At 41.4% G+C, this 25,421-nt stretch overlaps 1 protein-coding gene across 2 annotated transcripts in view; it reads left to right on the top strand.

The window, feature by feature from the left end:
* The window catches only part of LOC126248250 (transketolase-like), a 173,531-nt gene that overhangs the window by 115,319 nt on the left and 32,791 nt on the right, over window positions 1–25,421 (top strand). Inside the window, exons 1-3 of one of the 2 annotated variants that reach the window (XM_049949100.1) lie at window positions 18,251–18,417; window positions 19,722–19,867; window positions 20,169–20,358. In XM_049949100.1, the coding sequence (XP_049805057.1) occupies window positions 18,317–18,417; window positions 19,722–19,867; window positions 20,169–20,358 (437 nt within the window). In that variant the 5' untranslated portion in view covers window positions 18,251–18,316. Of the gene's footprint in view, window positions 1–18,250; window positions 18,418–19,721; window positions 19,868–20,168; window positions 20,359–25,421 lie in introns of those variants that run through there. The other variant, XM_049949099.1, reaches the window with a different exon arrangement.

Here is a 25,421-nt window from a genome sequence, read left to right as displayed (position 1 = left end):
GAAGTAAAGCTGTGAGTACCGCGCGTGAGTCGTGCTTCGGTAGCTCAGATGGTAGAGCACTTGCCCGCGAAAGGCAAAGGTCCCGAGTTCGAATCTCGGTCGGGCACACAGTTTTAATCTGCCAGGAAGTTTCATATCAGCGCACACTCCGCTGCAGAGTGAAAATCTCATTCTGGAAACGTCCCCCAGGCTGTGGCTAAGGCCGGTATTACACTATCAAATTTCTTTGTCCAATATCTTTGTCCAATATCTTTGTCAAAGATATTTGATAGTGTAATAGGGATCTTTGACAAATGTCGTCCAATATTTGATCAAATCTAGGCCGAGGCCGTATATTTGATCAAAGAAATCGCTTGTCTTCTGTTCACTGCAATGCGATATGTTACCACGCGGAGCGCTAGCATCGCTGCAGCGTTCTGTCGTCTGTAGTGTTTTTATAACCATTGCCGGTAAATACAATTGGTGTGTGCCGACAACTACAGAATTAATAGAGATGTCTGAAGCTGATGAGGCGCTTTACAACGTGAGGCACCCTGAATACAAAAATAGATTAAGAAGATTGGAGACCAGACCTAACCTTACCTAACCTAACATAACATAACCCTCTCCTGTAGCAAGGAATCGGAGTGTTATAGTGAGCCTGTCTTCTGAAGATGTAGCAGTTCTTAAGTGAAAATTGTGCTTTGTGATATGAGGATACACTTCATTGAGCACATACAGAAATGTATGCTCATCCATTCTTAAGTAATTGATGTACGACTTGACGTCTTCCACTGTAAGCTCACGTAACAAGTTTTGTTGAATGCTTTTATCGTGTCGTCGTAAAACCCACGGCTTCACCCAGATTAGATTAGTTTTTCGTTCCGTATATCCGTGCTGAGGAGATCCTCGTGGATGTGGAATATGTCGATTGTTTTAAGCTGAAATAAAAATACTAATAGTATGAATAAATACAATACATCATTTGTTTCTATTAAAAATTTCGCCAATGGAGTAGAAGGAGTTGGCCAGTAGTAAGTCTTTCAGGCTCCTTTTAAACTGATAAACTGATCTTTATTTCTAACTAAATTTTTTATGTTTCCTGGCAAATAATTGAAGATGAGTGTTCCTGAGTAGTGGACCCCTTTTTGAACTAAAGTAAGTGCTTTTAAGTCCTTGTGCAGATCATTTTTGTTCCTGGTATTGTATGTATGAACTGAGTTGTTTGTTGGAAAAAGAGATATATTATTTACGACAAATTTTATTAAGAAGTAAATATACTGAGAGGCAGTAGTTAGTATACCCAGTTCTTTGAAGAGGTTTCTGCAGGAGGTCCGTGAATTTACTCCACAAATAATACGTATTACACGCTTTTGGACCTTGAAAACTTTTGTTTGACTTCAAGATTTACCCCAAAATATTATCCCATATGACATTATGGAATGAAAGTATGCAAGCTTTTTCATTTTTATGTTGCCTATGTCTGCTAACACTCGAATTGCAAATACAGATTTTTTAAGGCGTTTCTGCAGTTCTGTGGTGTGCTCCTCCCAACTGAATTTATTATCAAGTTGTAATCCCAGGACTTTTAAGACTGTAACCTCGTATGTATGGTTCCATTTTTTCCCCCCACTTCTTTTCCGCGTGTGCACACAAAGCAATTGGAGTACGTAGAACTGCTGCGGTTAATAACAAGTTGTTGTCAGCCATCTTGAACTTTGACGAAAAATTTGATGACAGTGTAATACCCCTTGTAGCGCTACGTCAAAGATCTTTGTCAAATATATTGGACGGAATATTGGATCACATCTTTGATCAAATCTTTGACAAAGAAATTTGATAGTGTAATACCGGCCTAAGCCATGTCTCCGTAGTATCCTTTCTTTCAGGAGTGCTAGTTCTGCAAGGTTCGCAGGAGAGCTTCTGTAAAGTTTGGAAGGTAGGAGACGAGATACTGGCAGAAGTAAATCTGTGAGTACCGGGCGTGAGTCGTGCTTCGGTAGCTCAGATGGTAGAGCACTTGCCCGCGAAAGGCAAAGGTCCCGAGTTCGAATCTCGGTCGGGCACACAGTTTTAATCTGCCAGGAAGTTTCATATCAGCGCACACTCCGCTGCAGAGTGAAAATCTCATTCTGGAAACGTCCCCCAGGCTGTGGATAAGCCATGTCTCCGCAGTATCCTTTCTTTCAGGAGTGCTAGTTCTGCAAGGTTCGCAGGAGAGCTTCTGTAAAGTTTGGAAGGTAGGAGACGAGATACTGGCAGAAGTAAAGCTGTGAGTACCGGGCGTGAGTCGTGCTTCGGTAGCTCAGATGGTAGAGCACTTGCCCGCGAAAGGCAAAGGTCCCGAGTTCGAATCTCGGTCGGGCACACAGTTTTAATCTGCCAGGAAGTTTCATATCAGCGCACACTCCGCTGCAGAGTGAAAATCTCATTCTGGAATAATGTTCATGTCTGGGGAGTGAGGTGACCAGCGGAAGTATTCAAACTCGGAAGAGTGTTCTTGGAGCCACTCTGTAGAAATTCTGGACGTGTGGGGTGTCGCATTGTCCGGCTGCAATTGACCAAGTCCGTCGGAATGCACAATGGACATGAATGGATGCAGGTGATGAGACAGGATGCTTACGTACGTGTCACCTGTCACAGTCATATCTAGACGTATGGGGAGTCCCATATCACATCCAGCAGCACACGCCCCACACCATTACAGAGCCTTCACCAGCTTGAACAGTCCCCTGCTGACATGCAGAGTCCATGGATTCATGAGGTTGTCTCCATGCCCGTACATGTCTATCAGCTCGATACAATTTGAAACGAGACTCATCCGACCAGGCAACACGTTTCCAGTCATCAACAGTCCAATGTCGGTGTTGACGGACCCAGGCGAGGCGTAAAGCTTTGTGTCGTGCAGTCATCAAGGATACACGAATGGGCCTTCGGCTCCGAAAGCCCATATCACTGATGATTCGTTGAAAGGTTCGCACGTTGACAGTTGTTGATCGCCCAGCATTGAAATCTGCAGCAATTTGCGGAGGGGTTGCACTTCTGTCACGTTGAACGATTGTCTAAAGTCGTCGTTGGTCCTGTTCCTGCAGGATCTTTTTCTGGCCGCAACGATGCCTCAGATTTGATGTTTTGCTGGATTCCTGCTATTCACGGTACACTCGTGAAATGGTCGTACGGGAAAATCCCTACTTAATTTTCTAGCTCGGAGATGCTGTGTCCCATCGCTCGCGCGCCGACTATAACACCATGTTCAGACTCACTTAAATCTTGATAACCTGCCATTGTAGCAGCAGTAACCGATTTAACAACAGCGGCAGACACTTGTTGTCTTACATAGGCGTTACTGACCGTAGTGCCATATTCTACCTGTGTTCATATCTTTGTATATGAATGCGCATGCCTATACAAGTTTCTTTGGCGCTTCAGTGTAAATTGAAATGTTAGGAAGGCTTTTCCGAAGGTATTTATCTGGAGTGCGGCCTTATACATAAGTGAGACATGGACGATAAGCAGATCAGACAAGAAAAGAATAGAAGCTTTTGAAATGTAGTCCTACATAAGAATGTTGAAAGTTAGACAAGGGTAAATCCAGTAACTAATATGGAGGCAAGGAATCGAATTGAGGAAAAAAATTTGTAACACAAATTGATCAAAAGAAGGAATTGGCTGATTTGACTTTTCCTGAGGCATGAAGAAATCGTCGATTTCGTAATGGAATATAATGTGTGTGTGTGTGTGTGTGTGTGTGTGTAAAGGGGGGGGGGGGTAAAACCTGTAAAGGGAGACTAACGCGTGTACGCATTAAACAGATCCAAATAGACGCAGGTTGCATTTTGCGCAGGATAGACTAGCTTGGAGAGCTGCATCAAACCAGTCTTCCTGCTGAAGACCGCAACAACAACAACAGTGACAGAATGGGTGTGGGTCCGATACCTGTTCGGACGTAAAATACAGGCTGCATTTCCTTGGCTGCCGACTGCACAGATATTTGGAGGCTGCTGTACCAGGCGGCCATTGTGGCTAGACGGCAGGCGAAGCGTCTCGTCTGGCCGATGTAGTACACATTCCAACAAATGTAATGTTTACATTCGCCTTACATACTACTGATTTTGGATGTTCCACCCATTTCGTTGCACCACATAATATTATCTCTAAATATTTATACTACGCGACATGTTCAACAAGTTCACTATTAACCTTGTAATCCGACAATGTAAGGCTCTTTCTTCTTGTGATGAACATTAGGGTATTTATCCAATTTAAAAGAGATCTGTCATAGATTACAGCAAGGAAAAATTTTCCAAAATTATTTCGTATTTCCTTGTAGCCGACCAACGACGATATATTCCTGTAGACAACTGCAGCTCTAGGTTACGAGCAAGGTGGCAAGACAATAAACCTGTATTTCGGAGGACAGAGCTTCAAATCTTAATTTTAGGTTATCCGTCATTTCCGTATCTCTTTGAAACTCACCAGCTGGCGATTTTGAGGCGTTGCCCCGCCGTCTGCAGTCTATTTATGGTCGGTTTTCTTCATTTTACTAACTATACCGCAGGAACAGAAATTTATTGTAGTCTCCTTAAAGTAAATTATAGTAGTTTGTTTCATACCAGCTCACTGCGATTTTGAGGCGTTGCCCCGCCGTCTGCAGTCTATTTATGGTCGGTTTTCTTCATTTTACTAACTATACCGCAGGAACAGAAATTTATTGTAGTCTCCTTAAAGTAAATTATAGTAGTTTGTTTCATACCAGCTCACTGCTATTGGTGTTAGCTATTACCTCCTCGTAAGTGAATTTCTGTGATTATTGTTTATTGTGAACTTTATTGATGTTGTTACCTGAAGTTCCTTTTCGTTTTAGTTCTTGTGCCCTGTAAGATATTACCGCTAAAAGCAACTCAATGAAATTCATTGACGTTCACTGTACCTGGATTGAGAATACTAACAAGAATCTATGACTGCAATATTCGTTACTTTTAATTGCGTGATTTTCAAGGAATCGGAAATCGTTTCTGATAAAACACAGTAGCATCTACAAAATTGTACTGCTCAAAAGAATTAGGCGAACATGACATTGGGCGTCTGCCATATTCCACCGAGCAATAATTGCTGAAACGCATGACAGGTGTCGAAAACAAAGTGGAAACAATCATTTATCCCGTCATCCTGGGTGCTTTACATTGCACTTTGACTGCCTCAATAACTTATATGCCCTCCGTGAGCATTTATCACCTCCTGAAACTTATGTAGCATGTTCTGTGTAAGTCCGCGGATATCACCCCGTGGTATACATTCCCATTCTTCTGTGAGAGATCTTGAGAGTTCTTGGAGTGGTGGAACAGGAAGGCCACGAACACATCTGTCAGGTATGTTCCGGGGCTCACCGCTGGCTATTCCATTACATCAACGTCCAGGATTCGCAAGACGTGTCGCCTACCACCTGTACCCTTGCACTGTCGTGCATGAGAAAGAATTCAGGGCCACCACGTGGTCCAACAGGATTTGTTCGATATACTGCCTGCGACCATGAACAACGACAAAATCCGTACGACTGTCAACACTGATGCCTCCCCGCACCATCGCAGAACCTTAGCCGAATCTGTCGATTTCCTGGGCACTATTTGGCAGGTACGACTCACCTCAGTGTCTCCATACACGAAAGCGACCATCACGTTGAGTCAGGGGAAATCTGGACTCGTCTGTGAACAACACGTTTCGCCAGTGACGATGTCGCCAGTTGACATGGGAACGGCAGAACTGAAGGCAAGTTGCTAGATATTGTCGTATCAAACGGGGTACTCGAAGAGGACGTAAGGTCCTTTTCCGTAACCTTTTCCTTAAAGTCTGATCCGACACAGAGGCTCCTATAGCCCGTCTGAGATCGTACCGCAGCTGTCGAACGCCGCAACGCAGAGATGGTCAGTGGGGTTGTAATGCGTCGGCGACCTTGTCCAACTCGCCTTGTGTGCTCACCTGTCTCCCTGTAGCGTGTCCACAACATATGGATGACAGATGGTGAGACATCGTCATCTGCAGTCCGTCATTCAGGTGTCAGGCACATTGCCCTTCCAAGTTGCACTGCAGTAACGTGTCTCCAGGATCGCTAACTGCATTCGTGGAGATATAGCACCTGCTCCTTTCACCGCCACTGTCTACCATCATGGGGGAGATGTGAAGATGGTATAAAACAGACCGAAACCAAACCGGTAACCTCATGGAAAGAAGAAGCTTCTTGCGGTTGTGACTATTCATGTTCATTCACGCCCCAGTTATACTACCGGGGTCCGCCTCCGTAGCTGAGTGGTCATCGCGGCTGACTACCATGCGGAGCACGAGGGCTGAATTCCCGGTACTGCCAGGGCTTTTTCCTTGGTAGGAGAGCACTCAGCCTCGTGAGGCCAGTTAAGGAGCTACTTGACTGCGTAGTAGCGGCTCCAGGTCACGGAAACTGACAGCGGCTGGGAAAGCGATGTGCTGACACCACGCCCCCACGCCCCCCCTACCGCATCCAATTACACCAATGGCGGAGGATGACATGTCGATCGGTCGGTATCGCTGGGCGCGGCAGGGCCTGTGGTCGGAGTATCCAACCGGGGAAAGTGGACGCACAATTTTACGTGGAGCTCGAACCAGGTGTCATTCCTGGCGACTCCTCCATCGCTGTGATGTAAAGTGTATATTATAGAGATACTGAAAACTTTCGTGACCCTACCGAGACTCGAGCCTGCGATCTTTCGGTACAGGGCACTCGCTTTACCAGTGCACCATCACGCCTGGCATATAATAATAATTCGTGCTTAGAACATCGCTTTAGCTTAAGTTAAGAAATTGCGATTTAGAGAAATACAGTATTTGTAAAGCATTCGTCAGAAAATATGAGAAGTAATTTATATATGTACCACAGCTGATTTAAGAACTATAATAGCAACAAACTCTCTCAATTTCGACACCATCAAAATTTACACGATATAATACTGAAGTGTTCATTCACCACCATCAGAGGAGGAGATTAGTGTTTAACGTTCCGTCGACAACAAAGTCATTAGAGACGGAGTCCAAGCTCGGATTAGGGAAGGATGAGGAAAAAATCGGCCGCGCCCTTTCAAAGGAAACATCGTGGCATTTGCCTGGAGTGATTTAGAGAAATCATGGAAGACCTAAATCGGAATGGCCGGGCACGGGTTTGAACAGTCGTCCTTTCGAATGCGAGTCCAGTGTGTTAACCACTGCGCCGCCTCGCTGTCGTTCACAACGATCAGTATTTCAATTAGCACATCGATTGTGAACACAGGTCTTTAGACTGTGGGTATATCTACGTAAATGAGGAGACTAATACATTCGGATAGTCAGTCGTTTTGTTATTTTTATATTAGTGATCTTGGCTAACTAGCTTGGTACTGTTGGTTATACCTTAGACCCCATGGACCGAGTCGGATTTGTTGTCAGCACAGCTACAGTCAGCCAACGAATGGGTACCTGGCTGTCATGTCCTCTACAGGCGGTCAGAAGGCAAGCCTAGATACGTGGGCAATGTTACGGCGTAAAGTCACAGACTAACATAACAGTCGCGACACTCACTGCTGTGAAAGTTTGACAGATGGAGCGACACTAGCGCTCCAAGCGGCAGGTAAGGTGAACGTCAGACGTGTCGTAAGCATAATGTTTGTTTGCATCCATTTCCTACGTAATTTCCGAATTATTCGAGTTATTTTCTTGCCTCCAAGAGTTTGTGTAGTATCAGAAGGCATATATGTTTCTAAAAATGATTCTAAAATAAGCGCAAGTATGGACAAAAACCATGAATAGAGTGGCAAGCTACAACACATTCGTGAAGAACACTTGTGACATTGGACAGAATTGCAACTTACCATGTTGATATCAAAAGAATATAAACACACAGATTCACATGTAAGAAGCACAGACATGTACCTCTACATGCAAAAGCGATCGATAGCTCGTTTATCGTTCTGTAGGCCTATTGTGTTTTTCATTGTCGCCTGTCGCCACAAGTACGACCTTCATCTTTATATTATTCTAAGTGGGACAAGCAACTGCCAAATAGTGGGAGAAATATACTGAAAACATTATAATGAGCTGATTACATTACATTTCACGAAAAACCAAATATTTAAATAATTTTCAAACAATCTGTCTGTAGGCATTTTCCTTGTCCCATAATAGTTTCACTCGAAGTCTAGCGATCTGCACATTCTGACACTTCACACGCTTTGTAAGACACGAACAGCTGCACTTAATCTAACCACTTCATCGTCAAAGCAGGTCTGTGTTGATGATTCACACGAATCTGGCACTGATACATGGAGAGTTGAACTGGCTGCTTCTGTGTCATAGGACTGTTTTACAGCTTTAGATTGACTGTCGAATCTTTGTGGCAGTTTCCTCTTCATCGTCAGCTGAGGTGGCTTATTTGGAATGTCAAACTGTGTGGGTACTGCATTCCACACGAGTTTGTTACTGTCTGCGTTCATGAACTGGTTTTGTTCGAAATGTAGCGAGCAAAACCTAATATTATTATACAGGTAAACTGGGTCTTTCTTCATAAGGTCTTCTTGTCTGCTATTAACTAGCCATTTTCTGCTCCTAAAACGAAACAGTCATCATTTATACACATACAGTTTGCAAGTGAATCCTGACGATACAGTTTAGTAACATGATGGTATTTACCTCTCAGGATCCTTAGGAAACCTAAAAAAGACAGCTGTGGTGTCTTCTTCCTGTTGCTGCTGCAATTTATTGCGCTACAAACGCTCCCGATGGTAAAAACCATTGTATAAAGCAAAATAAACAATCTCTATTCGCTTTCACGATCGCGCCGAACTCACAGTTCAACCTACCGGCGGCCGGAGTGGCCGTGCGGTTCTAGGCGCTACAGTCTGGAGCCGAGCGACCGCTCCAGTCGCAGGTTCGAATCCTGTCTCGGGCACGGATGTGTGTGATGTCCTTAGGTTAGTTAGGTTTAATTAGTTCTAAGTTATAGGTGACTGATGACCTCAGAAGTTAAGTCGCATAGTGCTCAGAGCCATTTGAGCCAACCTACCGGCCGCTTGGGGCGCTGCTGCCGCTGAAGGCAACAAAATCGAGGCGAGGTGTCGCGACTGTTATGTTAAATTGTGTGTTAGACTGTGGTAAAGTCGAGCGCCGACACGTCAATCGGGGTCGAGGGAGCAGAGGGGGCTGTGAAGCAGACGTCAGCCAATTGCACGCTGACCGACCCCTCCCCAGAGGACGATAACGCGACAGCAGCGGCCTCTATGCGAAGAGAACATAAGCGCCGCAGCCGACTGGTCGCAGCCAGTTGAATACTAGCCCGTTCTACGAAAAGCTTCAAGACCGGCGACCAGTGTAGAAGCGTTCAAAGCTCATAACTTTGCTCGTACATTCTATGTAGCTCAAACTTGGAATTGTTATACTGAAGAGATTTTTTATTTTGTCTGTCACCCTTTGCGTGCGACACATCTGTATAACACAAAGTTAAGTATTGTATTTTTTATTTTCGTAATAAAACCCATTAATACGATTTGCTTCAATTGTTTGTCTAGCGATCCGAGAAAGCATGTTTCCTAGACACCCTGTGTTCGACGAATGGGCAGGATCCAACAGGCAAGAAACTAGAAAGAATTCTGTGTTAAACAGGGTGTTACAAAAAGGTACGGCCAAACTTTCAGGAAACATTCCTCACACACAAAGAAAGAAAATATGTTATGTGGACATGTGTCCGGAAACGCTTACTTTCCATGTTACAGCTCATTTTATTACTTCTCTTCAAATCACATTAATCGTGGAATGGAAAAACACAGCAATAGAACGTACCAGCGTGACTTCAAACACTTTGTTACAGGAAATGTTCAAAATGTCCTCCGTTAGCGAGGATACATGCATCCACCCTCCGTCGCATGGAATCCGTGATGCGCTGATGCAGCCCTGGAGAATGGCGTATTGTACCACAGCCGTCCACAATACGAGCACATTTGGTACTGGGGTTGCGTAGACGAGAGCTTTCAAATGCCCCCATAAATGAAAGTCAAGAGGGTTGAGGTCTGGAGAGCGTGGAGGCCATGGAATTGGTCCGCCTCTACCAATCCATCGGTCACCGAATCGGTTGTTGAGAAGCGTACGAACACTTCGACTGAAATGTGCAGGAGCTCCATCGTGCATGAACCACATGTTGTGTCGTACTTGTAAAGGCACATGTTCTAGCAGCACAGGTAGAGTGTCCCGTATGAAATCATGATAACGTGCTCCATTGAGCGTAGGTGGAAGAACATGGGGCCCAATCAAGATATCACCAACAATGCCTGCCCAAACGTTCACAGAAAATCTGTGTTGATGACGTGATTGCACACTTGCGTGCGGATTCTCGTCAGCCCACACATGTTGATTGTGAAAATTTACAATTTGATCACGTTGGAATGAAGCCTCATCCGTAAAGAGAACATTTGCACTGAAATGAGGATTGACACATTGTTGGATGAACCATTCGCAGAAGTGTACCCGTGGAGGCCAATCAGCTGCTGATACTGCCTGCACACGCTGTACATGGTACGGAAACAACTGGTTCTCCCGTAGCACTCTCCATACAGTGACGTGGTCAACGTTACCTTGTACAGTAGCAACTTCTCTGACGCTGACATTAGGGTTATCGTCAACTGCACGAAGAACTGCCTCGTCCATTGCAGGTGTCCTCGTCGTTCTAGGTCTTCCTCAGTCGCGAGTCATAGGTTGGAATGTTCCGTGCTCCCCAAGACGCCGATCAACTGCTTCGACCGTGTTCCTGTCGGGACACCTTCGTTCTGGAAATCTGTCTCGATACAAACGTACCTTGCCACGGCTATTGCCCCGTGCTAATCCATACATCAAATGGGCATCTGCCAACTCCGCATTTGTAAACATTGCACTGACTGCAAAACCACGTTTGTGATGAACACTAACCTGTTGATGCTACGTACTGATGTGCTTGATGCTAGTACTGTAGAGCAATGAGTCGCATGTCAACACAAACACCGAAGTCAACATTACCTTCCTTCAATTGGGCCAACTGGCGGTGAATCGAGGAAGTACAGTACATACTGACGAAACTAAAATGAGCTCTAACATGGAAATTAAGCGTTTCCGGACACATGTCCACATAACATTTTCTCTTTATTTGTGTGTGAGGAATGTTTCCTGAAAGTTTGGCCGTACCTTTTTGTAACACCCTGAAGCTAGCTTACAATTTTGAAGTATTCCTTGTCGTTTTCGAGATCCTTAATTATCGTGCGTCTTTATTTTCCGAAATGTACCTGAGAAAATGGAAACTGGTACGTGTAAAATATAAACAATTCTACTAAAATGTATTTTGCGACCTCCCACCCTTTGCACCCGTCCGTCTGCCCAGGGCTCTTGGTCAGTGGCGGGCAACAGCTGTCGCAATAGCCAATACTATGTGACGGGAGTCCGAACCTTTTCTGTTCTGTATCGACTGATCTGTTCATTATGTAACGTCCTCTCGTGCAGACGCGCTGTATGTGGAATGAGAAGATGTGTCTCAGCAACCCCAGATATCGGGTGGCCTCTTATCTGTTTAGCTGTTCTTGATTTATTTTTATTGAAGGACATAGTCAACCCGCAAGCTTCAGCTTGGCTGGAAAACCGAAAACATACTATGAAATATTATGCTGAGCAAAACATAAATTATGTGAATCGGTGATTTGTGCCCACCCCTTGCACATACCCGCAAAGCAAAGCCATTCATTACATTAAACAGATACTTAGTCCTAGTCTTTCTGCATCTCCTTACATCTATCCTACGTTGATTCTTTCTTGTCAATTTCTTTTTGCCATGCTCGATCTTGCTGACCTCCGTAGTAGTTATTCATTTATGGAACTTTGATGGAGAAGGGATTAGTCACAAATAGTTTTGGAAAAGGTCTACTTTATTGCCACAACCGCTTTCATAGCCATCTTCAGATGGCCGCACTTTGTTTTACTACAATTCAGAACGGTATTTGCGTAGGTAGCGCCACATTGTACGTTTTATGGATGATTTTAATAATGCAGAAAAACATGCTAACGTACAAAATTTGTGTCATATTGAGTACCATGTTTCACACGAATGATTTTCCCTGAATCCATGCTGATTCATTGAGAGAAGCAACTTCTCTTCCAAGAAAGTCGTAATGTTAGAATTGATATTACTAAGCAGCTCCCCCAGACCCGGTTCTAGTTACAACTTACCTATCTAACGGCTTCCAGGGGCAACGACAATTTCATTTTCAATGTTTTGCGTAGTTATTAACCGAATTTAAAAAATTAAATTCCTGTCATAATCTACTCATGAAGAGGTCTGATCTTATGTTAAAAGTTTAACATAATAAGACAAGTGTTACAGTTCGAAATTGTGTGTTTGTGTGGAGGCAGTTTAACTTAAAGCGAACAAATACCCGGATTATATTCATCCAGTATTTGAGAATGAGATCACTTTAGCGGCTTCTAGCAGACTTTATACGTAATTTCAAACCTTTACGAAACTTTCTCTCGATGATACCCCCCACAAAATGACAGAAGGAAAGAAGTTTATCGCTTATTACATTTTGCTGTTCATGCAGTAAAAATTCCGCAACAGACACGACCTTTTAATTTATTACTTCTTTGCTACCGAATCCATTCCCAAGACAGTCTGCAGGTAGTATCTACAGATAGCACTAAATGTATCTGCAAAATTATGTTATTATATGACACAAAGTTTGGGAGGTATGACGTCATAGACATTTGGAGGCGTAACAAACTAGCTTGAGTTTAAAACGGCGCGCCGTAAAACTTCAACATCGGGCATGACGTTTTATTGCAAATTTCATTCGCAACACACTTTGCAGTCAGTCTCTACATGAATGTACCTGCAAAATTATATCATTGTAAGACAAATAGTTCATAAACATCGTGATGCTGAGAAACCTGTTTTGCATAAAATGGAACGCAGAACTACAGACTATATTCATCCAGTGTTTCATTGTGAAAGCACTTAGCGACTCCCAACAAACCTTTAGCGTAATGTCAAACCTTTTCCAAACTTTTTCTCGCTTACATTCTTAAGTCAATTAATTAACACAGTACCTAATTTACACTACTGGCCATTAAAATTGCTACACCAAGAAAATATGCAGATGATAAACGGGAATTCATGGGACAAATATATTATACTGGAACTGACATGTGATTACATTTTCACGCAATTTGGGTGCTTAGATCCTGAGAAATCAGTACCCAGAACAACCACCACTGGCCGTAATAACGGCCTTGATACGCCTGGGCATTGAGTCAAACAGAGCTTGGATGGCGTGTACAGGTACAGCTGCCCATGTAGCTTCAACACGATACCACAGTTCGTCAAGAGTAGTGACTGGCGTATTGTGACGAGCCAGTTGCTCGGTCACCATTGACCAGACGTTTTCAATTGGTGAGAGATCTGGAGAATTGCTGGCCAGGGCAGCAGTCGAACATTTTCTGTATCCAGAAAGGCCAGTACAATACCTGCAACATGCGGTCGTGCATTATCCTGCTGAAATGTAGGGTTTCGCAGAATCGAATGAAGGGTAGAGCCATGGGTCGTAACACATCTGAAATGTAACGTCCACTGTTCAACGTGCCGTCAATGCGAACAAGAGATGACCGAGACGTGTAACCAATGGCACCCCATACCATCACGCCGGGTGATAGGCCAGTATGGCGATGACGAATACACGCTTCCAATGTGCGTTCACCGCGATGTCGCCAAACACGGATGCGACCATAATGATGCTGGATTCATCGGAAAAAATGACGTTTTGCCATTCGTGCACCCAGGTTCATCGTCGAGTACACCATCGCAGGCGCTCCTGTGTGTGATGCAGCGTCAAGGGTAACCACACCCATGGTCTCCGAGCTGATAGTCCGTGCTGCTGCAAACGTCGTCGAACTGTTCGCGTAGAGGGTTGTTGTCTTGCAAACGTCCCCATCTGTTGAGTCAGGGATCGAGACGTGACTGCACGATCCGTTACAGCCATGCGGATAAGATGCCTGTCATCTCGACTGCTAGTGATACGAGGCCGTTGGGATCCAGCACGGCGTTCCGTATTACCCTCCTGAAACCACCGATTCCATATTCTGCTAACAGTCATAAGGATCGCGAGCAGCAGTGTCGCGATACGATAAACCGCAATCGCAATAGGCGCAAAGTCGGAAACGTGATGGTACGCATTTCTCCTCCTTACACGAGGCATCACAACAACGTTTCACCAGGCAACGTCGGTCAACTGCTGTTTGTGTATGAGAAATCGGTTGGAAACTTTCCTCATGTCAGCACGTTGTAGGTGTCGCCACCGGCGCCAACCTTATGTGAATGCTCTGAAAAGCTAATTATTTGCATATCACAGCATCTTCTTCTTGTCGGTTAAATTTCGCGTCTGTAGCACGTCATTTTCGTGGTGTAACAATTTTAATGGCCAGTTGTGTGTTTAGTAATCAGACGTTTGAAGCTGTTTTATACATGGCAATCGATTCTTAAAAGAATCGGGGGTTTACTGGAATACTTTGTATCCTGCAACAGACGGACGTTACCAATAGTTTCCTGTAAATGTGTGTGCCCAACTTTTTGCCTCTTGCCGTAAACAGGAGTGACCTCCTCCATCTTCCATTCACGAGGGGCTGTTGGCAGCGGAAGAGACTTTGACATATATGACTTGGAAACAGAGCTAATTAAACGTAAATTTAAAAGGATTTCTATCAGGGAACACAAAAGACTTCGCCATCATGAAAATCGGCTTAAGGCTGAGAAGGAAAATCACGAAGAAAGCGTTAATTTAAGCCTAGAATTAATTCGAAATAAATTCGATGAATGCGGAAACCAATATCAGGTATGAATGTACTATTGGTCACACATGAAAGTTTGTTCCGGACCGCGACGACGCCGGATTTCCCGCTTGTCGCCAGTGGTCGCCGTAACAATTTCGGGTATCCGTGCACTCTCGCCGGACCAGCCCAAACTTCCATAGGTCACACTATCTACATCTGTATACTGTAGTCCGCTACGTTCATCACATAATGCTGGCAGCTTTCCTCTGTATTCCCACACCAGTGAGAACGAGGTTAAGAGGACTCGATACCCATGCTCGTCTCGGCATGTCTTGGTGAACAGACATTAATGATGATTGACAGCCTTCCGAAATTAGTTCGAAATAAATTCGCTGAATGCGAATATATTGCCATAAACTGTGCCGGATTGGGACTAGAACACTTACGGGATTATCGCGTAGCGACGTATACCGAGTTGTATATTGGTGTTTGAGCCAAAGCAGGAGGCGTGCACGGATAGCCGAAGTGGTTAAGGCCCCTTTCAAATGGCAGCAAGCAGACGAAGAACAGCTATAACAAAGGAACAAGAAGACATGTAGATGAGTACACACGAAATCCGAAAGTAGTACTTTAACTTATTACTACATCATAGAAAAGCAAAAAGTGACGGAGCTGTTCATAACCTATCTGTCCAACGTCCTAAATGTGAACTAAATAATATAAACAAAGATTTGTACATATTCCAGGCCTCTTTAGATTGTTTGCAAACAATAAAGACGAAAAGCATGTGGCACAGAAACTGTGTTCTATGCAGCTGTGATTAGACAGTCACAAAGTAATAATTAACAACATACTGTTTTAATTTTCAGTTTGAACCTACCATTATGGGAGTACAAATAAACTGCTTTTGTGAATATTTCCTAGTTTTATTTCATAACTCGTTGGACACCCTGGATTTCAGGCCGTTGATTCAAAACTGTGGCATTCACATGCTTCATAGTTTCCATTGCGTTTCTAATTTCTACCAGATCATAGTCGTCATTGGCCACTAGATTCAACTGATGGGGGGAAAAAAAAAAAACTTTGTGTTCTGCCGTACGGCAGGTCTTGTCATGGGGGAAGCCTCGTCAGAGAGGTCCACCGCATGAGCGTCTAGGGAAGTGATTCCAGTGGTGGTTTCCCGTTGCCTTCCACCGGCGATGACGAAATGATAATGAGTACAACACAACACCCAGTCCCTGAGCGGATAAAATCCCCGAGCCTACCGGAAATCGAACCCGGGCCCCTTGGCGTGACAGACCGCTGCGCTGACTACTTATTTTTCGATATAGTTCGTTGCGTTTGGTCTGGGTGGACGTCACAAGACGTCCGTTCAAGTTGACCGTTGATTCCTTGACTCAGTTTTTTTTATTATTATTACAGAGAGCACGCAGCCTCTGACGGAACACGCTGAGCTACCGTGCCGGCATTTTTATTTCTGATCAGTGACTGATTGCCATAACATTAACTTTACCAACCACTGTGGACTACCTGTCAAATCCTAAACCAATCGTCGTAGTAATTTCCAATCCAACTTCTTCCGTGAAATGTAGAACATCACCTGCAACACGTCCTGCATCGAATTTATCTACCTCGACAAATTCTTGTTTCGTTGTAAAGAGAACACCAGCATCATCTTTAATAATCTCAGATTTTTGCTCCTTGCCACTAATGTTGGCAGTCTCGTCAGTCTGCGACCAATTTTCATTAGTTTCTTGAGTATATATTCACAAATGTTAATAAGATCATTCTGGACCCTGTCATAAAGAGATTTAAATTTTTCTGAGTGCGTCCGTATGTGAAATCCAAGAATTTTATTTCCTGCATTTAGGGAGCAAGGAAGTAGGTCTTACAAATACTTACCTGTAGAGTATTTTCCAAGAAGTGAAAAATCACGGCCGGCCGGAGTGGCCGTGCGGTTAAAGGCGCTGCAGTCTGGAACCGCAAGACCGCTGCGGTCGCAGGTTCGAATCCTGCCTCGGGCATGGATGTTTGTGATGTCCTTAGGTTAGTTAGGTTTAACTAGTTCTAAGTTCTAGGGGACTAATGACCTCAGCATTTGAGTCCCATAGTGCTCAGAGCCATTTGAGCCATTTGAAAAATCACGAACACGACAAAGTATTATTGTTTTTGGAATAGACTTATGTTTGGTTCCGTTCATCTCAATTTACTCAGCCGTGGTTGAGTTCGATTTTGAAATAACCATTCTTGTCTTTGTCCTCACGTAATGACAAAAAATTGACTGCAGTCGCTATTTCTTTAAGGCAATGTGAATTTGAATGAGCCCGTGCATTTTTTCTGAAAGGTTTAAATTCCTTTAAAGCCTAAACAATGAAGTCTATGCCTCATTTATTTACCGATATTAAATATCGACCAGTAAAATTAATGTCACCTATAATTGTATCCATGAATGCTGAAATCGCATATACCAGAAGAGAGTAATAGTTTTCGATAAGACTAAGTCCGTGATACATCTATTTCGTACATTTGACAGCAAAATACGTTACAAATTGAGAATTTCTGTTGTTATTGGCGAGCAGTTGACGCTTCTCTCAATGGTGAAATGCATAGCCAAAATAGGTGTTTGATCAATCATGTCGCTGATCAGTGGTTCAGAGTGAAGTAATGTGGTATCAATGTCTGCATTTATCAAGTTTATTTTACTCCCATATCTTCATTAAAAACCTAGCTATGGTAATAATTAGTGGTGGAGGGGAAGTAATCCGAGCCATCATCTTCCCCCTTTACAGACGCCCCATCGGCAATATACATGCATGGGCCTATTTGTTTATTTGCGCCCGTAAGCACCAGACATACTTCCTTCCTATTTATTTATTACCTTTCAAATAAAAATATGTTTAAGATTTTTGACTTAGTCCACAACCTTTAGGACCATTTTACTTGGGATCTATTGAAGATACATTTGTACATTGTACATACCATATTTATATATTTTTCTTTATAAATATTAATTTTGTATTCTTGTTGTTATGAGATATTTTACATACTTGAGGATCTACTCACTATGGATCTATTGGAATGAAAAGTACATCTAATCTTATCTATAATTTGCCAAAAATCTGGTTTCTCTTCTACTTAACGTTATGTACATTATCTAAATAAATAAATTACACCAGAAAAGTTCCGTGTTCTTCTAATCTTTTACTCGTCATTAATATATCTGCTAAAGAACCGTGATACCCCATAGTAGTGATGTAAGTAGCAATGAGTTATATCAGTATTTCATTAGCTGTTGATCGAAAACAAAATAAGCGTTGGTGTTATCACCGTTGCACTGCTACACAGGCGTCGGCGTCAGGCCTGAAGGTGACTCGTTCCCCCCTCGTGAGCAGTTCTGCGCATGCGCGGTAACGAGCTAGCTATATATCCCACTCAGCTCGCCTGATCTTTTTCATTTACAGCGCAGAGGGACTGTTTGCGGGAGTAGTGATACTATACTTTGAATAAAATGAAGGAAACATATGTCAAACCAAATGTTGCCGAACTGCAGGATATCGCGAATAAGCTGCGCATCGACAGTATAGAAGCAACAAATACTGCAAAATCAGGGTGAGTAAGGTGTTCGAGATAAATAAGTTCTGAAAATTCGTATAACGCAAAGTTGCCTAACAATTATTTTGCCTGGCAATTGTAGCCGTTTTAGTTATCCTTCGCATGTGGAATAGGCCTGCAACATGCATCAGTTCCTTTTGAGTATTCATAACCTTGTAAAATGGACGAAAGTTCACATTGATACCGGTACCGGTCTTGTGTCTGCACGCGTGCGGGTAGGTGCCTGATAATGCTTGTTCTTTGCTGCTGGGGTATTATCGCCATGAGTGACATATGCACGAAGCCCAATTCTGTAGCAAGAAAGAGATGAAGTGTCTTTTTAATAAATCTTTTTTTGTCCGCTGTTTATGTAATAAGGTCTCTCCTGTTAAGGCGCATGACAGGTGATACGAAGTGTTTCAAAATATATACATTCGTTTAATGTACGGCATGCACGTAACCGTCTAATTTGTATTGGATAATTTTGATACGAAAAAGACCGAAATTTTGCTAAGGGAGGTTTTCTTCGTAATATTTTCTATAGGCAATTACATACCTATTAAAAGTTTAAAGAAAAATAATTGTGATTGGTCATAATATGACATGTAATTTAAATATTTGGTAAGTCAGAAGACTGTATAAAGGGCTTCAACAGGTGTTAAATATGGACGGAATTGTTTTGTGTGTACAATGCCGCATCCTCTTGTTTCTTGTTAGGCGAACGAAATTACACTGTGGGGCACACGGCAATTCGTGTCATTTCTCAGATCCACTGTGAGTATGAGCTTTCTTTGCGAAGATCCTTTAAAAAAGCTCCAAAAAGATATTGCCAGCTATGAAAGAAACCACAGATGACTGAGCCGAATTTTAAGTGGGCATTTCGCACTCGCGTATACGTCACTGTGACGTAGTATCCGCTCCTGCTACAATTATTGTAGATTGTTGGGGGGAACAAAATTACTATTGTGCAGGGCAGGCGCGGGAATCTGAGACGGCTGAGAATTAATACACAAATTAAGTAGATCATCGTTAAAACTTTGGCTGCTTCATAATAATGATATTTGTGTTTGAAGATAAGTGTGTACTTACCAGGCGCTGATAGGGGAACAATTTGATCCAACACACCGATTTAACCAGAGGGAAAAATTGCATTTTTAGTATAACAACTGTGTATTCCTCCTTTTCAGCGACAAGTATTGTTATTCTATATGTTTCTTGTGGAAGCAACTGGCTACTGTTACCTTCTTATGATACAGCAGTTCTAGTATTGTAGTTTGAACGACAACTCTTGGTTAATTGCTAGTACTGTTTGTTTGTTTCAGCCATCCAACATCATGTGCATCAATGGCAGAAGTCATGTCTGTTCTGTTTTTCAATACAATGCGTTACAAGATTTCGGAGCCACGAGACCCATCAAGTGACAGATTCATACTATCAAAGGGTCATGCCGCACCTATTTTGTATGCAGGTTTGTGCTATCTTTTTATTTTTAGCCCTTTTACTTGCCAGTAATAAATATCATTGACTGAATCTAAGATCTACTTTACTCTGCCAAACCACACAAATGAAGTAAAGGCCTCTGGATTTGCTCCATTAAAAGGAACATCAGTTGCTCACGTTGTCGGGCCATTCCTATGTAACCAGTTGTTTTGTCATTGTTATTGCTATTTTGACGATGTCGTAGTCTCATTACACTGCAGAATAGCTCTCATATAACTGAAATGAAATTTGAGTTTTTGCTTCCTATTAAAAATAGTCTTTTCTTTCAGCATGGGCAGAAGCTGGTCTTTTCCCTGTAAAAGACCTGCAGAATCTGAGAAAAATTGATAGTGATCTTGAAGGCCACCCCACTCCTCGCCTAAACTTCATTGATGTTGGAACTGGATCTCTAGGACAGGGTCTTTCCATTGCTTGTGGAATGGCATATGTTGGAAAGAACTATGACAAGGCGTCCTACAGGTAGGCTCTTCTAATCATTTAGTGATGACCACCAACATTGTGTGCTTGTGGATTTTGCATTCAGATTTTCCATTTGAAGCTTTCTACGTTCTCCTCTTAAGTTTGTACTATATACAGTTGTACTCTGCCTTTAGTCAGATTAAAATTACTAGTTGTTCACCACTTCAATCCTTGGTGCCTCTTGCTCGAACTTGATTTGATTTGATTTTTTATTGGTCCACTTTTATCATACAGCACAAATTGTACAATTGATATTGGACAGGTCAAAGATAAGTTACAATAATACATAGTATTAGCAATATAGTAGGCAAATTAAAAATAGGTACCTATTAAAATTAATTTTATTACGTATTCAGAAATTCTCTGACAGAATAGAAACAGGGCTTTATTAGAAATGCCTTTAGTTTAGCTTTAAATATTGGATGAATAGCATTTTTTATTTCCTCTCGTCTCTTATTGTGTAGTATTACACCAATGTTAATTAAGCTCCTCTGATAGGTGGTTGTTCTGGGATATTTTTGATGTGTATTTGATTTCCTTTTGGTACTATAGTTGTGTAAATTTTTATTCTGTAGCGGTTTGCCTGTTTTCAGGAGGTAGTCCCTAGTGAACAAGATAGTTTCATAAATGAATAAACTTGGAATATTTAGAACACAAAGCTCAGTAAAATGGGATTTACAGGACTCATCTTTTTAAGGCCACAAATTATTCCTAGAGTTTTTTTTTTTTTTTTTTTTTTTTTTTTTTTTTTTTTTCCCCCTTCTAAAAACCTTTACACTGCGATTTGAGTATCGCTAGAAAACGATCCCATATTGTTGGACTTGTGAGTGGAACTGTGCATAGTATGCCTGTCGTGCTGTTGCTTTGCTTGTTGTAGCCTTTAAAATTCTTAGGCCATAGCACACAGATCAGTTTTCTAGACAAGTTATTTATATGTGTGTCCCACTTTGTCTTGTTGAACCCATAGACCCAAAAATTTTGGGACACTTACATTTTCTAGGGATCATTTTTTTAATTGTGCTTGAATAGACATGTGATTAGTTGGAGGAATTAAATGAAAATCGACACCCACAGTTTTTTCAGTATTTGTAATGAGTTTGTTTTTTGTGAACCACTCAGAAAGTCTTTTCATAGAACTTTATGCTGTGGACTGCAAAGTTTCTGGACTGGATCCAGTGAGCAATATGCTGGTGTCACCAGCAAACAGGATAGTTTTTGTGGGACTTGTATATTCAACTAAGTTGTCCACATAAATCAAGGACAGTAGTGGAACTAAGATTGAGCCCTGTGGTACAATATATTGCATTGGTAATTCACTAGAAAGAAAGGACTCTAACATCAAACATGAACAGTCTGTTGCCAGTGGCCCAGAACAAAGCACCAGAGTAGTGCAGTATACATGTTAAATCTGTTATGGGTCATGCTGGCAGACCAGTTGACTGTCACCAGCCACAACAGGTAGAATAATTTTCTGACCATGTTTGTGACTTCTTCCATGTGATAAGTTTTTAGAGGTAAAGCTGACAGGACAGCACTAATGCAACATAGCCACTGTCAAATAATAGTCTTAATCAGAGAGTAGTTTAGACCTTTCGATTTTCAAACAAATCTTAGGGATGATGCCTAGTGTTCTGAAGAATTCAGTATAGGCATGTGGAGCTGCTTAGTTTGTTGAAAGTTTAATAGGTCAACAACAGTATTATACCCTATTGTGGAGGGTGTTTAGAAACTGATATTCTGGAAGGGGACAAATGACCGAACGTTCATAGAAAGAGCCTAACCATTGAATATTGCCATATTTATGGAACTCCTGTAATTGTGTCCCTTTAAACTCAATTTGTCCCATTAACTTGTGTAGACATATTGTGTTTGTAGTAACAAAGGATGCTGGTACACTTAACTGTTTATAACCATAAATCACAAAGTACGGTGTTGGCAATGCTTGTTTGTCTTTAGTTCACTTTGGAAGCTATTTCTCATGCATATATTTATTACCATTAGACTAATTATGTAACAAAGAAAAGAAATTTGAAAATGTTTAGCACCAAAGCTGCTATTTATTTAGTAACTGATTAGGTTCAACCTTTGCTCATTTTCACACGCCACCTATTACAGGGATCGAAATTTAGTAGTGGATGTGTCGAATGTGGTTAATAAGGTTGGTTACATGTGGTAACTACTTAAGTATTTGTATTTAGGATACGTTCAGTGTGGACAGATCTATTTAGGTCCTCATGCTTCAGTGTATCTCAGATTTGCCTTAAAAGGTATGACAATTTTAATTATATCTTAATGTATTGTGTTGATATATGTGCATAATGTATATTTTTCTTATTTGTGGTACTTTCATTACTCGGCATGATGTGATCCACATGCTAATGATATTTTATATACAGTGGGGAATGTCTTTTTCATTGGATTAAACTGGGTGTCACATTGGTTTATTTATTGCGTATGTTATTGTAATTTTGACTCAGTGATACAGAAAATTAATCCTAAGGTCTTATAATAAATATGATGCATTCAATTTACTTCATCATTGTATTAATATCACTTACTGTACTTAGTAAATTGAATATATCTGAGATTATGTAAGACATTATAATAAATTCTTTGCATCAGCATCTGTTAAAATTACAATAACAGCTACAGTAAATAAACTAATGTGACTAATTTAAATAGTGTAAGACATTGAGAAGAAATGCTCCATTGTATATCATACAATACAAATCATTGTCATATGGATCATATCATGCTGGATAATGAAGGTCCCACAATTATGAAAAAGGTTGTGAACATACATTACCATAATACACAAAGGTGTAACTTCAGTTGTGACACCTTTTAATGCAAATCTGAGATACATTGAAGTGTGAGGATGTAAACTGAACTGTCCATAACAATCACACCAGGAATGCAAATACATCATACCATATGAGCCATTTTATCCCTAATACCTGTAGTGTGCGTGCGCGCGCACACACACACACACACACACACACACACACACACACACACACACACAGGCAGAGAGAGAGAGAGAGAGAGGGGGGGGGGGGGAAGCCCCTGTACAGTAATTTATTTTCATGAACTTCAATATTTCTATTCATTTATGGACTACTTGAATAAAGCTTTGTACTCATTTACCTCAACTTTAAACTTTATTGAAGTATTTAAATGACATGTGACACAAAGCACATGAGTGTTCAAAAATAATAAAATAACTACTAAATTTCAGTGAAAAATTACCACAGAAACATCAAACTTGGACACAAGATATGGTATAATACAAAGAAAATAACAACAGTTTAATAACTTACACCAGAATTACTTCACGTAAATGTGGAATTTAATAAGTACAAATCTAAGATACAACACCATTTAACTGACCTCTTCCAAAATTTTGAACGTGAAGAAATGACTTCCTTTTCACTTTATTTGCAAATTCATTTACCACTTCCTTAAAATCCAGACTGACGGTTATGCGTGATTCTATGGCTAGAACTTGACGATTACCCGTTGTTCTTGATTCTCTGCTGTCCATAGGTAGTGCTTAATCTGTTTGAAAACAGAAAAGAACCTTGCAGCAATACACTTTGTTGCTTGAATAAAGTTTTAAATCTTGAATGAATGTTGTGTACACATTTGTATAGACATTAACTTGAAAAAAAAAATCCACAAACAAATGAAGGGGGACAACAATTTGTCACTGTCTTCTATCTTCATAACTAACTGATAGCTTTCGAAATGTGTACATTCTTCGCCAAAGTTGTTGTTGTCTAAGTTATAGATGTCTGTTTCTCTGCAGCATTGTAAATTGGAGCAGCTTGTAGTTAGGTGATATTTACACACTACAGTTCAGAACCCTCTAGTGGCACAGGGCTGCAAATATGTAGACATGAGGAATAAAGATGTAGATTGTCAGTGAAGTTTATTTAATTTAAAAAGCTTTCAGATTTTGCATTCAAAATTGAGGCATTAGGCATTATAAGGTGCTGGTAGTCTGGAGACATAGCATCTCACTTTCGGAAAAATATCATCCACACGGTTCCGAAGACTGCAAGAGCTGGTAAGTGTGAGAATTATCATACAATCAGCTTAACAGCTCATGTGTGCAAATTACTTAAAAGAATAATATACAGAAGAATGGAAAAGAAAATTGAGGATTTGCTAGATGATGACCAGTTTGGCTTAATGAATGCTAAAGGTACCATAAAGACAGTTCTGACATTGTGTTTGATAATGGAAGCAAGATGAAAGAAAAATCAAGACATGTTAATAGCATTTGTCAACCTCAAATAAGTGTTCAGCAATGTAAAATGAAATGAAAGAGGAAATGTTTGAAATTCTGAGAAAAATAGGGGTAAGTTATAAGGAGAGATGGGTAATACACAATATGTAAAAGAGCCAAGAGGGAATAATAAGAGTGGATGACCAAGAATGAAGTGCTCGGATTAAAAAGGGTGTAAGACAGGCATGTAGTCTTTCACCCCTACTGTTCACTCTGTACAGCAAAGAAGCAATGATAGAAATGAAAGAAAGGTTCGGGAGTGGAATTAAAATTAAAGGTGAAAGGATATCAGTGATATGATTTGCTGATGACATTGCTATCCTGTGTGAAAGTGAAGAAGAATTACAGGATCTGCTGAAAGGAATGAGCAGTCTAATGAGTATAGAAGATGGATTGAAAGTAAATCGAAGAAAGACAAAAGTAATGAGAACAGTGAGAAACTTATCAGGATTGATGGTCATGAAGTTACGGAATTCTGCTACTTGGGCAGCAAAATAACCAAGACAGATAGAGCAAGGAGGACACCAAAAGCAGACTAGTACTGGCAGAAAGGGCATTCTTGGCCAAGAGAAGTCTACTTGTATCAAACATAGGCCTTAATTTGAGAAAGAAATTTAGGAGAATGTATGTCTGGAGCACACTATTGTATGATACTGAAACATGGACTGTGGGAAAACCGGAACGGAAGTGAATCGAAGCATTCAAGAAGACGGATGTTGAAAATTAAGTGGACAGATATGGTAAGGCATGGGGAGGTTCTACACAGAGGAAA

Source organism: Schistocerca nitens, chromosome 3 (assembly GCF_023898315.1).
Source record: "Schistocerca nitens isolate TAMUIC-IGC-003100 chromosome 3, iqSchNite1.1, whole genome shotgun sequence".
In the NCBI taxonomy this organism is placed as follows: domain Eukaryota; kingdom Metazoa; phylum Arthropoda; class Insecta; order Orthoptera; family Acrididae; genus Schistocerca; species Schistocerca nitens.
Note: the sequence above shows the minus strand (reverse complement) of the source record. Positions and strands in the feature narration are given on the sequence as shown.